This window comes from Sparus aurata, chromosome 9 (genome assembly GCF_900880675.1).
Source record: "Sparus aurata chromosome 9, fSpaAur1.1, whole genome shotgun sequence".
NCBI classification, from domain to species: Eukaryota; Metazoa; Chordata; class Actinopteri; order Spariformes; family Sparidae; genus Sparus; species Sparus aurata.
This window is the reverse complement of record NC_044195.1, coordinates 27256500-27272775: the sequence shown is the minus strand read 5'-3', so window position 1 is coordinate 27272775 and position 16276 is coordinate 27256500. Positions and strand designations below refer to the sequence as shown.

Sequence of the window (16276 nt, the reverse complement as noted above, 5' to 3'; positions counted from 1 at the left end):
CAACCACCTTCTTACCTGTGGCATCAGCTGTTAACAATGCAGTATATAAAGCCCAAAAATACATTTCTGACACACTGCCTCTGAACTCTGGATGTCTACACCAGGGACAATAAACTAAAGTTCACAATTACAGACAATACATTAATTAAAAAAACAAACATTTATGAATATTCCAGCAAAGAAATTAAGCTGATGGCTTAAGCTAGACTTCATGGTGTCCTTACGAAACGCCAGTAAGCGTCTTTGCATTGGCACCGTGGTTCATGGCATGTGGTTGCAGTACTTTCTTCTCTCTAATTACTCAATATACCTGAAATGTATTTTGTCAAAGTCAACAAAATTTGACCAAATAACTGATTTTACCTCCACCAAGGAGGTTTGTGTAATGGTTTGGTTGTTTGTTCATTAGTTGGTTTGTTTGTTGGCTCTGTAGTTGGTTGCTTTGATTATTTGCTAGTTTGTTGGTTTGCTTGTTGGTTGTATAGTTGGTCACAAAAAATACTGAATGATTTTCTGCGAAACTCGGATGGATTTTGTACCAGAATAGACCCCATTAACTGTAAGTGCGGACCAGGACAAAGGGACGGGTCAATTTGCATGTGTCACTGTTTATATCAGGAGTGGGAAGTTAACATTCAATAAATGTCACACACATACACACACACACACACACACACACACACACAATTGCAGGCACACAGCCATAAACACATGCAAACACCAGCAGTGTCCTTGAATCGTTGCTTGGTTTAAGCAGCCCTCCAAATAGACTCTGTTCTGTGAGACAATTCACAGAACAAAACTTTTCCTATGGGAGACATTTTGGTGCGTAGTTTTCTATGCAGGAGGACAATACTCAGACATTTTTTTTTCTCTGAGTGCGATTGACTGAACGTGGTTATGAATAACACTGGACCAAAGGGAGAACAGTTTTCGTGACTTGGTGACTGACATTTTTGGTCTATTACCCTTGTGGTCGAATTGTAGTGGATGAGGCTCAAGAGCTGTGAGTTTGAATTGATCTCAAAAGCTGAACAACTAAATACATTTGTTAATTGTGAATTGTTCAGGGGGCAATCTTATGAGCCATATAGGCTCTATGCATATCATATCATAACCTTAATATGTACACCCTTCTGCAATTGTTCGTAAGTGTTTTATCTGTGATCAATAAGTCAGTCATAAGAAGTTTGAGCTGAAATTTGCTGTGCTTGTATCCTACTTTGTGTACATTTTTAGAAAAGTCTTTCACCATTTTTTAGCAACCATCCATCTGGGGAGTTATAGAGCATTGTGATGAATTGGCTACCAGGGGAGTTTTTGATGCAGGTTGCTGTGTAACAGTATGGTTGTAGAGAAGTGTGAGGAGCACTGCTCGAAAAAGAAAGGTATTGAATGAACACATGTAACAGTGTGAAGTGCAGAGGTATCCACATGCCATGGAGTTCAGACATGCGTACATGGAGAAACTGTGGACCAGTTACAATACTTATAAATGTTCCTAAATGTTAACACACTCCTGCACAGTGCTCCTTTTCCTGTCTGCAGAAACAGAATTTCCTATGGGGCTCAGGGTCGCATGCACATGTGTGTTGGGAACTTCCTGGCAGCCGTTGAGGAAACATCAGTCGATAAGAGCGGAAAAGAGACACAAAGACAAGAGAGACACAAAAGGCAACATAAAAAGAATCAAATACAGTAAGAGATGGAAAAATGCACATGAGTGATGGGTGGAGAGGAGATCCTGGTCTTATAATATTATGATAAAGTAAGACTGTGCTAGCGTGGACATGTGAGGCAAAGTAGACACTAGACTGTGTTGAGAGTTTAAGACGTACCTGCATTCCTTTGAGCTGTGTTAACCTCGGCACTAATTTCTGACTGCTGAACTTCAAAGTTGAAAGTGTGTTCTGTTTTTTGACAAATGGCGACCATGTCATGTCTTTAGCTGCAGCTGAACTTTTGTTTTTGAAATAGTGACTATGATATTATTGCCTCTTTCTTTTGATATATTTAAAGATGTATCATATAATGTAGTTAATGTAAATATTGCATGTTTTTTTTATATGGGGAAGGATTATTAAACAATAGCACAATTCATAATAACGACATGTTAAATCTTGCAGCAGTGTTGACCTTCCACAGCATCCACTTTGTTTAAAGAACAAAACGTATGTGAAAGCAGATGGAAATGAAGAAAAGATATCAATTAGGAAAATGAGTCATTGTGTTGAAGAGCAAATAGCAACATGTAAAGACTCTGCCATGAAATGACAAGACATTTAGAAAAATAGATATCATTGGCATTTGTAGTTGGAAAAGCTATGAATGCAGGCACAGTGTTTGATCATGCAGAGAGAATGAAAGAGAAAGCATGGAAAATGAGCAAAGATGAATAAAAAAGTGTTTATTAATCAAAACAGTGTTGAAATTCAGCAGAAACAATGCGGCGGGGAAAGACTGGCCCAAAATATTACCAATTTAAGTACAGAGCTTTCACTCAGAATGGAGTTACCAACACATGATTACATGATTACAGGATTTCATGGTAGGTTCAGAGAGTGAACATTATTGGTGAACATCATGTTTCTTATCATCTAATAACATTTGTGGTTCATGTCTAAAAAAAGAAGCCTTCTTACAGGCTGCTGAGCTGTGCATCATCCAGGCAAGCCTGTTGATTGGACCAAAAATTGTACAATTAGAGTTGAAATTTGAAAAAGAAAACTGGCGATGTAGTCACGTGTATGCCTGTCTTTCTGACTGCTTTGTTTGAAAAATCAGAATTCTTAAAGCTTGCAACTGAGACGCCACCCAGCCAGAAGAACATGTCACAACAGCCGAGAAAAACATGCACCTTGATTGGTTCTTACCATCTCTCGAGGCAGGAACATGTCTTCCTGCCGTAGAACCACGAGACACACACTCTCTCCCTGTCGCGTGCTGCGCAGCATACACACCAACTCTTCTTGGCCCACACCCGTGATATCCACACCGTTGACCTAAACACACACCAAGTCAAACACCACCATTATCAGCATAAAAATCATTTTTCTTTGCCTCCACTACACTTAACCTATCATCCTTGTTTCTAATCTTAATTTCAATGCCTCACATATTTGGAATTCTACTAAAAGGCAAGACACAGATGTCTGTTTTTAAATGCCTGAATTGCCTGTACCTCAAGTATGCGGTCTCCAGACTGCAGGCGTCCATCTTTGACAGCCGCTCCGCGTGGCAGAATATTTTTGACAAGAATGGGACCGGGACCGTGGACTGAAGAATCTCTGGTTACTACAGTAAAACCAAGACCTTCTGAACCTAGACACACATACACAAATATACAAACACACAAAGAAATGTGAGTAGAGAAGTGAGGAGTGTAAGTAACACTCCTAGGCCTATCTCAACATAAAAATATCCTGTATAGCTGTTTACTCCCTGCCTCTATATTTGTCTTCCACTGGCTTGGAGAGTATATCTCGTATCTGTCAGCCCACACACACCTTAAACCACTCCTGAGAACTTCAACACAGTGTTGTTGACTCAGCTCCTGACAACACACTGCAAGTGTGATAATTTAAAGCCTTTTGGAGATATTCTGTGTGTGTCTCTTTAAACCTTTTAGCTATAGCTGGTGCAACAGCAGCTGCAGGTGTGAGGGTTTTAGAGATGGGTTCAGGTGTAGGGCAGAGGAGAGGAAAAGAAAATGAGAAAGAGACGAGGTAAAGGTAAAAGAGAGTGTAACGCAGCGGAAACAGGGAGTGAATGTTCTGGAAAGAGAAGTGATGAAGATTAAAATAGTAATCAGCGGAAAAAACATGCGCAGACACAATCGTGTGTGAAAGTGCTCATAAACACGCATGCATGAACAAAAACGGACCACACACAGACAGAGAGGCTAGCTGTGTGTTTTATAGACTTCATTTAGTCTGGTCTCTTTAGCAGAGCCAAGTCAGCAGTTTGGTCCAGTATGAATTCATATCAGCAGAAATGAACAGATCAATAAAGACTTAATAGACCCTGAAGAGAGGGAATCAGGAAGATGGAGAGAGGAAGGGTGTGAGGAAGGAGAGGCAGCCAAGGAACAGAGAAAGGAAGCTTTATAAAAATAAGCACAATACTAGGCGAAAAGCAGGAGAAATAAAGTGGGTCAATATTATACATTTAGAAAATTGAAAAGAAACAAAGAGGGTTAATAAAAAGAAATGAAATGAAATGATGAAAAGAGCAAAGATTGGAAAATATATTTTAAAAAATAAAAACAAATGTGACTCAGCCCTACTTGATCTATAAAAACACGAGTGCTGATCTAATTTACACTCACAGCATTTGAAATTATTATTATTATTTATTATTTAAGTATTAACAGTATGACAGGGCATTTTGGACAACCTATAGGAAATCCAAATGGCTCCAAAATAGTCATCATTCAAAAAAATGTTGTTTAAGTGTTAAAAATGAACAATGAATTCTGAAATATTTCCACTTGTCCGTAAGGTACAGTAGGTAACATTTGCAGACCAATTCTGATCTGAGACCTTTCTAAGAAGTTGGCTGATTCTATGAGTCTCTCTGTTCTTTAGCCAGTTGTTTTCTCACCTTTCTTTAGATCGATTCTCAGCCTCCGTCCTCCTCTCTTATTGGCCACCAAGCTGGAGAGGCCTGGACTTTTCTTCAGAAGGGGACTTTCACTTCTTCCCTTGGGTGTCTAGATGGAGAATGAGGAACATTTAAATAAATCTTATCATGAGTTCATGCCGCAGCATGCTACCGCCTAGAGAAAAGCACTGCAGCCAACATCTTTTTTCATGGTGCTCCACCTTTATTGTGCAGCTCTTCCAAGCGTTTTTAGTTCGTTCAACTTCTTTCAAATTCTCTCAACTTTTCAGAAAACCACTTGAGTCATCATTGTCAATGTTTTTCAGGAAAAGAAACATAAATAATTTAGGTGGGACTTGCTATCTGTCATCCTGTTAACAAAAATTATGGTGGGGAAGCTTGTTCTGGCCATGGCCATCTATCCTGAGCTTTATCAGACATAACAGTGACGCAAAGGGCCATCTGGGGGGGCAGATCGTCCAGACACTGAATGTGAGCCTGATCTTAAATTTCACAGAAAGGCACAAAAAGCACAATTAAAGTGAAAACAACTGTTTAGACATTGACTGTACAAACGGGTTCAACAAGGAATCTGACCTATCAGGCACATATAAATGTCAGGAAGCCTGATTGCTGGCTACATGTCAATGTCCAGGGACCATCGGTTCTATGGAGAAGTTGTAAGAATCGCTGTCTATTTCAACTATAATGACCTATAATAACCTTTAATTTGGGCCTACTGAATGCAGCCATGTTGCCATGTGAACACATACCCTTTCTAAGTGAAATTACCCATCACGACTGGTTGAGCCACTGTATTAAAACATAATTTAAAAATCTTATACTGAGGTGATATTTAAAAACCTATGAGTCACTGTCAATGACTTCAACTTATTAAGTTTTGTTTATAGAACGTTTTCGTAACAAGCTTTTAATTTGTTATTGTGGGAAACATTCAGGGTGTTTGAAAATGATCGAAACACACTTCATCAAAAGCAAAACGGAAGTATCACATAAATCCATAAACACTTTACTGTAAAAAAAAAAAAAAACCTGGACAATGTGTATCACAATGTAGGTAAAATAATGTAGAGCCTTGCCAAAAGTTAATGAAACGGTGCTCAAGAAACTGTATTACATAGCCAAAGATAAACTGCTTTTTTTGGGGGGGGTATAAAATAAGACGATAATCAGCTGTTGCTAAGTAACTGTTGTCTCTATGCCAGCTGTTTTTCAAATGTCAGCCATGTCACCATGGTGATGTTGACGACACAATACATGTGTTTGAAAAAGAAAGAATTGATAGTTCTAGGACAGAAGCAGGGACAGATTTAAAATAGTGTGGGCTGGAGGCATAAAAAAGCAAAAAAAAAAATACTAACACAGCATGCTTAGAGTACGTGTAGAGTATGTACAGACTGAGATTAATTGCCATAAACTAAATTAATGACATTTGATTATTAAAAAAAAATTCTGCTAATTAGCACCTCTGAGTGGCTGGAAGAAGGATGTACTAAAGTTTATATGGTCATCAAGAAAGTTGTTCAGAAAGCTGTTTTCTTGCTGTTGCAAATTAATGTAATAAAGGAACCGAAATTGGATGATTACGTAATCTAAGTGAGATTTTCACACTCAAAAAGTTCACAATCTAAAGATGTTTCAACTTGAAGCAGAGCAACTTACGCTAGCAGCAGCTTCCACAGAGACAGCATCCTCCGCCAATCGCGTGGCTGGATTCTCTGAAGGCTTAAACACGGGTTTGGCTTTAACAGGCGGAGGGGGCTCTTTGGATTTGGCGACTCGGGGGCTGCTGTCGGGACCGGCAACGTTGCCAAACAACTGACCAATCAGACTCTTTTCGTAGCGTTCTCTGTTGGAGGAGGGAACCACTTCCAAACGGACAAGTGGGGAACGCATTGCCTGACGGAACACTTCCTGGGCTCTGAGAGGACGAGGAGAGGTAAGAAGAAAAAAGACAGAGGGAGACAGAGAGGTGAGTTATTGGTGCAAATAACAGAGAGTAGAGAAAATGTTATTTTTTCCAACAAGTTGGTGGAATTTTAGGCACCACATACGGCATTTATCATTAAAGATAATCCCTCCATTAATCACAATTATAAATGGTGTGCAGTTATTAATATCTGACAAGGAAAGTAATTATCAAAGGACATATAACTCAATTAGGAGAAAAAATAACATTGAGATTATAAATCTGATTACAGATGACAAATTGAAAGAGTCCCAACCAATTGCTAATTATTATAAATGAGTTGTAATAATTTAAAAACCTGTAATACACCGTAGCATATCTTTGGCTCATATATCTTAACTAAACTGATTCTAAGTGATCGCCAATCCAAAACTGATGAGTCCTGCAGTAACTAACAACTGTTTTAATTGGAAACTTTGTTTTTTAAGGAACCCAACCAATTATATAGTCTCTTAAATGACAAAAAGGATTAAACATACAAGAATCCCTTTTTGAATGTACATTAAAATGAAACTAGATGATTAGAAAATGTTGGCAATTCAGAGGCCCAACTGAACCCAATAGACTACTTCATCTAACCTATCTTGTGATAAAATGTTGTATTCACAGTGTACCAAAACTAATGTTACAATTTATTCTGGGTTCTGTAATCTCTTCCTTTTAAATGTTTTGTACCTGTGAAGACCAAGCAGCAAACGTGAAATCAGGCGATGAAACTGACAGTGCTGTAGGCAATTCCTAATGTCTGATGTAAATAATGTGCGTGCAATGATCGTTGTGATGTAAGATACATTTCAGGGGAATCACATAACTACTTTCTAATCCTAATACACCCCTTGCACCTCCCACTCAGCCCTAACCAACTATTTTGCGCATTCATGTCTAGTGGCACTTAAAACGGAGGCTTATGAAAACTCTGGTCGTTTCAATGCATTACGGTCCTTCTCACCATTACACGTATCATACAACTTGTTACTAAACTGCTGATGTCTTGACAATTAATTACTTTGTTAGCTAACATTACATTGTTATCTCAAGATAGTCGACATTTTGATGTTTTTTTCAGTGTTGCATCCCCCCCTTCTGATGGTACATTATGCCTGAAAATGAACACAAATCCAGTTGTGAGGTTACTCCAGTCGGTACAGCTCCTCTTATATCAGTGCAGACAAGTGGGAAACATGCACAGGACGCTAATGTTAGCCTACATAGCTTGCTAGTGGCCAGGTAATGAAGCATTGTAATTTTACATTTTTTCTTGATTGATAATGTCAAGTTTTGAACAAATTGCAAGTAGCCATGCTTCTCTATCTGTCCAGTTGCATCTGTTTACATAAATGCCATCAATGTCTACTGCAGATGCACGAGGGACTTAAAAGTTTGTCCCCTTCTATAGAAAGAGACTTCAACCATCACCCCTTGTACTATAACTCTGTCCTGAGAAGCAAGGGGGCACTCGGAAATGAGGGTTAGGGGTAAAAAATTTAAACAAGGCTAAGTCTAAGTGTGCCCAGAACAAATGAGATTAAACCCAATAGACAGGTTTGTTAGAACACACAGTATGAGTACTACTAATGCTAAGTATTTAGTACTGTATACACTAAATCATGCATAACTTTATTTGGCATGCATTAAAGCCAGAGATGTATGCATTAGTCATTTGTTAACTACAGTTTATTAGAATCTAAGATACATTATATTGTACATTTTTACTTAAATCTGTATAAGTCTGTGTATTTTTCTCAATTTATCAGTAGCTACTTGTGTTTTGCTGTTGCTGTTCCTTTTTCCAGCATAAACTGAAGGAAGGAAAGAGCAGGAGATGCAACACAGAACCATGACACCTGTGTGGCAGGCCATTATAATCTCATGATCTACAAAAGAGACAATTTTGCAGAGAATTAGTTCATATCAGATTATGCTAAGTAAATTAGAGGGACCATTGTGTCAGGGGCGATCGTTGCACACCATCATTCACCTCAGATAACCGACAGAGAAAATCTAGTTTATTTTAATTTTATTGGGTTACGCTCCTATTATTTCCCCGGCTAGATTATTATTAGATGCACAATGATGATAATGTTTCAGTACCTAGACACTGTGTTTAGAGTCGTGTATGAAGCATATACACATTTTAATACATTAGATATGTAATAACAATACTTTAATTTTGTATTAAATATAAGAGAAAGGATTTCAGGCATAATGCTGGTGATAAATTGGCATTGTGGGGAAACTTTCCCTTTTAACCAATCATTTGATTAATCACAAGAGGAAAGCAACTGTGCTTAAGTATGAATACCGTACTTATACAATCAATTGAATGTGTGGGTGTATTAAATATTTAAGCACTGAGCCTTACTTCAGAATGAGGCTTACTGTCCTAGTAAAAGTACCTGAAAGTCGTCTAGGAGGTGGAGGTAAGAGAAGCTTGGAAACTCTTGGAAGCAAATTAAGTGAATGTATTGTGCAAATTGTGAATTCTCAGACAAAACTTACACATTTGTTGCCAAAAAGAATAAAAATAATTGTACCACTTACACCTGTCAGCAATCATAGCGTACTAAGTGACCCATTTATAACCGACTTCTGTGAATGATGCACTAAGTAAGAACAGTTTCAAAGTGTGAGTGTGTGCGGCCAGCTCTTCATTCGTTCTACTCAGACAGGATTTGCATATTCAAACCGTTAAGCACACCAGGCAGTCTTAGCGAGTCCTTGTGTCACACCTTGCTGCATGACACTTGTGGTGATTTCTATTGTATTAAGACCACAATACAGGACAATGAAACTAGATGTGAAAGCCATGTGTGTTGATGTCTGTACAGGGACCATTGTGCACAGATGATATCATTATTGTTCCTGATTGGACAACGTGTGCAGGCACATTTGTGTAAAAGAGATATTCTAATTAAGCAGGCTACCTCAATACAGCTGCCAAGCTGGGACAATAGAGGTGTGTAAGTGTTTGTGTGTGTGTGTGTGTGTGTGTGTGCGTGTGTGTGTGGGATTTTCTGCAAGGCACTCACAGGGATCAGTGGACTTTCAGTGGCCTACTTACACATATTTCACTGGACCAAGCTACACATCTCAATACACCTGCCATGACAGAACAATACTGGCAAGAGTGTGTGTGTGTGTGTGTGTGTGTGTGTGTGTGTGTGTGCGTGCGTGCGTGCGTGTGTGCATGATCACACTCAAGCCTGTCGATGTTAAGAAATGGCTTTAGGCAAGATTAAAGTCTATCTTGTTTTATTCATATTGACATTTGTCTGTGTTTGTTTACATGCATATGGATATGCTGTTTGTTTTTTAAGTTCAGTGTGTATGGGTTGAAAACTGTGTGTGTTTGTGGGTGTGTGTGCGTGTGTGTGTGTGTGTGTGTGTGTGTGTGTGTGTGTGTGTGTGTGTGTGTGTGTGTGTGCGTGTGTGTGTCCATGTGTTGTGTGTGACTGAGTGCACACAGGACTATACACATGTCTTTGAACAATAGGTGCAAGCCCCCCTCCAGTGATAATCCATTTACCTACAGTGAAGCATAAAATACCTCTCTTATAATCTCATTACCACACTGAACGCTGGACAAGGACCACTGTGCAGACTGTATAGTCACTGTAATCATTACAACATCCAAATCAGCCCATGTAATCTGTTGCAATCGTTTTTACAGGTGTGTCTTTTGTCATTTTAATGCTCCATAATCGCGTTATGTCCCCAAATATTCGTGTTTAATGTGCTTCTTTTCTGCTGCTTCGGTGATACAGTAAACAAATTGTACAGAGAAACTCAAAGGCCAGCTGTAGCAGAGACGCTCACACACACATAGATGAATTTGGAAGCAACGCTCTCCAAACATCTGCCAAGTGTCTTCTCTGCTCTTCTCTATGATGGCAGTGCAACAGTGATATAAGCCCTCTGACAATGGAAAGAGAAACAAGACACTCAAGCAAATCCACCGAGGAAACAGGAAGAAAATACAGACAAGACCTGTCTTTAAGTGGTCTAAGACATGTAACACTTCTACTGATATACATATTCAGACTGCAACAGGCTTCTTTTATCATTCGATTTTATGTAACGAATACATTTTTTTATCAAAAAAATGTTTTCTTTTCTTTTTTTTTGCAATACTGCTACTGCAATTATAACTTTTATTGCTATTTCCACCCTGGTACTATACTAACTCCATTATACATTTTTGGTTTAACACCAAACAGTTATTTATACTATGATGTATTCTGTTCTCACTTACATCTGACACAGGATCCCAATTTTTTATGAATAGGTGTTTTATCTGCACCCACGGTTCTCCCATTTTGCACTATGTATATGCAATATATTAATTTTATCAGAAAAGCAAAACATGACAATACAAGCACCACATTGTCACGTGCTACATTACTTATCGTAGAGACAGCCATATCCTCTAATATGGGACATGCTTTTGCAGTTATTAAACTGATCTCAGAGGAATGTTCTGACATGTGAAAGCCGACACACACAAACAGAGTTGCACTCACTGGCTAAATGTCTTGTCCATGAGGTCTGTGTTGTTGATCATGACGATGCACTCGTCCTCTTGGAACAAGCCCTCCTTTCGGGAGCGACTCTCCTCCTCCACTCCTCGAATGTACAGACCAAGGGCCCTGACGGGAGAGTGAGCAAGGAGAGGAAGGATTAAGACATGTTTCTATCACTGAGTGACTCTCAGTGTGTTTCCCAAGAGACTGACATGCCGGATGGTGTATCCCACAGAGAGCATCCATATGTTTCACTTAGACACGGCTATGTCAGACATACTGTACCTCCTTACTGTCAGTCTGTGTCCCATTGTGCATTTCCATCAGTGTTTATATGACCCACATTTGCCTGATAAAAGCCAACCTGGGAGCACTATGGTTGCACTTGTAAATAACAATACAGAGAGGTGGAGCAACAGACAGCATAACATATAAGGACAAGCAAAAAGAAGATGTAAAGAGGAGCAGACATGTAGAAAAACGTGATGATAACACACATATAAAGGCTTTCAAATTTAAAGACAGTGAGATGGTAGGAATAAGCAAAAAAGACTATGTCAATACCATCTGTCCTCAACACACAGCTTAACAAAGAGGAGGATGAGATGTCAGCTGCAAAAGGATGAAACTAGGTTAAGAGGTGAAAGGGATGGTGGTAAATGGTGGAAAGAGATGGAGGTGGTGTTCGGGAAAGGGCAGGAAAAAAGGGAAGAGAGGGAAAAGAGAAGACAGACACAAACACGACGAGGAATTCAAGGAGGAGATTGGGAAGGTCAGGTGAGTCGTGAGAACAGCCATAAAAACTCATCCTGCGTTTCCTCTAGGAAATCCCCATCCACTGTCTGACTGTCACACACCCAAAGAAAGCCCAAAGCTGTACAATTATTCTTTTTTATCCTTTTCCCATTGTGTGTTTGTGAGTGTGTTTGCAATGTTTGTGCCAGGCGTGCCAGGCCAGAATTCAAGAGCAAATCTGGATTACTCCAGGAAGGTCAACACTTTCTGAGGTTTAAGGGCAGAATTTGGGCGGATACAAGTGTACCAAAAGTATCTTATAGTCTAACCTGAGTTAAATAAAGATGTCATGTTAAAACATTACTTTGATAAAAGTCGAAGTCAGCCATATGGACAGTACTCAAAAAAAGTATCTGATATTGAATGTACTGTAAAGTACCAAAAGTACAAGAAAGAGTCAACTATACATGTATTCAAATGCCTATTTACATGTTTATACATTTACACTATGGGTTGACCGACTAGCTGCCTGGCCTATTATCAGGTCTGACATTCAGCAAATGTTTTGATCCAATTTACTAGTAAAAGAAATTACTTATGAAGTAGCAGAAAGTGGAAATACTCATGTTAAGTACTTCAAAAGTGTATGTGAGCACAGTGCTTGAGTAAATGCACTTACTAACATTCATTCACTGGCTCACACAGATGGGTATTTTGGGTGCATGTATTTCTGTGTGTGTGTTTGTCTGTGTGCACAAAACTCACCGTCCACTGAGTGATGAGCAGTAAGGGACCACGTGGATTCCCAGAGGACTGTCCTCTCCCACGATCTCCACTGTTCTCGTCAGGCTACAATTAAACACACACATACATATAAATAAAACAGAAACAAACCAAAGGGATGAAAAAAAAGATTATAAGTTATATCTGGATACTACAAATTGGTTCCACTTCATGATGAGACTGCTCTTATTAAGGATTTATAAATGGTTTATAATTAGGTTAATAATTGGGTTGTAAACAAGTTATTAATCATTAATAATCAGTTATAAACAAGTTATACAGCCGTTTTCTTACAACAATGCAGCAACAGCATTTGTAAAGATCCAGTTACTTCTTACTACTCATTAATCTAACCAATGAATTCCTAATACTTATAACTAAAATAAAGGGCAGCAGAAGAAAGAGGAGTGACTATAAACATACCCACTTCACTTTAAAAATATGGAATCATAGATGGAACAATTTACCAGCCAGAGACAAAAGTGTTACACAAGCTATCATTAACTGGAAAACAAACAACATGAGTGTAAAGACGTCCAATCGAACCTTGCGTATACACACATGAACAAGACAGAAAACATGATGCACAGACAAAGTGAGGAAAGACAAATTTAAAACCAATTCAAACAGTCTTGAAAGTGTGTGTGCATCTCCTGAGGAAAAGTTTGAAAAGCACCATCCTAGATTGACACATCACTTTTCAGGAATGCTTCCATTGTGCTAAAAATATGTTTTTGTCAAGGACTTAATCCATGACTGTGAAGGCAACCCTTAGAGAAAGGAATACGACACTCTATTCAAAGTCAACAAAACTACAGACTGCTCCGTGTGAGTGCATGCGTGACAAAACGTATTTATGCCATTCATCTATACGGGTTTCTTCCTCTCTTTCAGTCTCTCAATTACTCTAGTTTGGATTATTAAAGTGTGTGTCTGATTTACATTCTGTCTGTGTTTTTAATGTGTGTGCGTGTTGAAGTCTTTGTTTGTTTGATTAGTTTATCTATCAGAGCACAGCCATTAATCCTCCCCTGACCTTCTCCCTGCTCTGTGTGTGTGTGTGTGTGTGTGAGTGTGTGAGTGTGTTCTGTAAGTGAGTTTGTCTGAACTTAGTTTTGTACTCTTTCATTTTACCCTCCTCTCGCTCTCTCCCTCTCTCACTGTCTGCTCGTTTTGTCTTCCTCTCTCTCTGGACCAACCATCCATCCCTAAACCCCCATGAACTGATAGCGGTACAGATGCTGATAAACTCCAGAGAGAGGGTGGTTGTTGATGATGGTGGGTGGCAACAGGGGAGAGATGCAAAGTGCAAAAACAAGTTCTCCATCTCTCTTTGTCACTGTCTCTCTCTCTCCCTCACAAGCACACTCTCACACATACACAAAAAAATGGTGCTGCCTCATCGTCACTCAGCACATTTCAGTTAATCCAGACAGTGGGAAACAAGGGACTGCAAGACAGGGGGAGAGAGAGAGAGAGAGAGAGAGGCAAGGACAAAGTGGGGGAAGATGGAAGAGTGTAAAAAGTATGGGGAAGGATATGGGGGGGACGGTGGAAAGCAGGGGGAAAGGATTAACGGTAGGAAAGCTGAAATGGAGAGAGAAGAGAAAGAATTATTAGAAGAGATGGAAGGATAAAAGAATGAAGCTCGGTGAAAACATAAGACTAAAATTGTGCCTCAATTCCGTTATCCTTTCAGTGTGTTTAACTCTGAGTACTAATGACTTCTATGCCTTTCAAAAGAGCACGCTATCAACATTCATCAGTCCCTGTGTCAGTTAAATTTGTTGATGTACAGCTCCTGGAGAGCAGACAGAACTCAGACCTAAGTTAAGTGCAGGTTCCACCTATTGTTCTTAATTTGTAAGCATCTGAAGTGAGTTGCGTCATCTTTGCACATGTGCTCTCATGTGTTTTTTACTGTAATGTCTGGTTTGATGTCTGATGAACAGTTCCCTTAATCCAAGATAAGTTTCTCTCATGGGACACAATGAAGTAACCTTAACCTCTACCTTAGAATTACATTTACTGAAAGCTTGAAAAAGAGAAACGGGAGAATGTTAAATTTTTGTTTCCTGTTCGTATGAATAGTTAAGTATGTTGACTGTTAAGACAGATTAGCATAGTGCAGTTTATAGACTATATAGATACACTATCAGCCCAAAGCATTGCTAAGAGCTAAATGTTAACACTGATGCTAAAGTGGGAAATTTTAATTTTTAATCATGTTCAGCATCTTAGTTTAGTGTGTAAGAATGGCAAAATTTGCCAAGAAGCAGTCGACACAAAGTACGGATAAGGTTAATCTCATTAGTTTCGGTTTTATACCAAAGCATTTGGCCCTAATGGTTGAGCACAACAAAGAGCCAGAGGAACATCGATGGGGTTTCCGTTCATGTATCATGAGGAATTTCAAGGAAACGTTACCGTTTCTTTGGAGTTGGTTCATCGAGATAAGCAGGAGGTGAGGAAGGCCAGTCGAGCCTCAAATGGTGAAAAACAATAGAAAACCTGATGGATAGTTTGTGCCATGTATTCATTTGGGGAAGATTACGTCAGATCTGTAAGGAGCGACAAGAAGAGCGTTTCAATCTGCCGCTTTTTCACGTCCCTTCTCTCGGAGTGGAAATAGCCGAAGGAGAGCAATAAAGAGAGAAAACCCGAAGAAGGAAAGATTAAATCAGGGAGGAAGAGAAAGGAATAAAAAGGTAGGAAGCAAGGGAGCACTGGAAGGAAGACAGTGAAATGAAGGGAGGAGGAGGCACTGAATTAATTAGACAAGGCTAATGAATAGCATTAATATGAGAGGAAAAATAACATCCACCCCTCCCTCTATCCCTTCCTGCTGCTGTGCCTCTGATCTCTAACACTCCCAGTAGAACACACAAACACACTCACACACACACTCTCTCTCACACACACACACACACACAGAGCGAAAGCACACAAGCACTTGAGATCCATTTGCGTTTCCTTTTTTGATTTTTTTTGTGTGAGATGTTTGACAGGCTGCATCACTGCTAAAAACTGAAGTGGGGGGGTGAGAGAGAGACAAAATGGGTGAGACTTGAGAAAAGAGAAAGCGAGAGCAATGAGAGAACAAGAGACAGAAAAAAAGAGCCAAACTCACAGAGTGGGAGAGAGAAGCAGAGAGAGATGAAGAGAGCAGGTGTTCTCTTTATCCACCTGCCACTTCACTGATCCTCACTATGAAAGACAGAAACACAGAGGAGAAATAACAAAAAAAAAGGAGGATGTGCATTACCAAACCACTCTCTTCCTCTCCCTACATTTCACCCTCTTCTTAGTTATCACCTCGCTTTCTGTCTCATTTTTTCTCATTCAAAGATGTTGACAGATGTTGGAAGTAAAGTGTATCCAAACCAGCAAAAAATGTGTAATACTGCTAAAGGTTAATGTATGTAAATACACGTGTATACACATTTACATATGAAAGTACAACACGCTTAATCAGGAGTCTTCAATGTTTGTAGACCAAGGACCCCTTAGCTGATGAAGAGACGCAGCAGGGAACCCCTACTACATACACTGAATACAATTATGTTAAACTGGGCCTAAAAAAATTAGTAAGGCGGCTTATAGTGTCAAATATAAAAAAAGTCGACAGCTGGTGTAGCACGGCTAA

The 16276-nt window shown here is 39.3% G+C and overlaps 1 protein-coding gene across 8 annotated transcripts in view; it reads right to left on the bottom strand.

Moving 5' to 3' along the window:
- pard3bb (par-3 family cell polarity regulator beta b) overlaps positions 1-16276 on the bottom strand; it is a 216853-nt gene that overhangs the window by 139192 nt on the left and 61385 nt on the right. For all 8 annotated transcript variants that reach the window (XM_030428573.1, XM_030428574.1, XM_030428572.1 and 5 more), the window contains 6 exons: positions 12613-12696; positions 11113-11238; positions 6286-6544; positions 4603-4711; positions 3182-3321; positions 2874-3002 (listed from right to left, as the gene is read on the bottom strand). In XM_030428573.1, coding sequence (XP_030284433.1) covers positions 2874-3002; positions 3182-3321; positions 4603-4711; positions 6286-6544; positions 11113-11238; positions 12613-12696 — 847 coding nt within the window. The remainder of the gene's footprint in view (positions 1-2873; positions 3003-3181; positions 3322-4602; positions 4712-6285; positions 6545-11112; positions 11239-12612; positions 12697-16276) is intronic.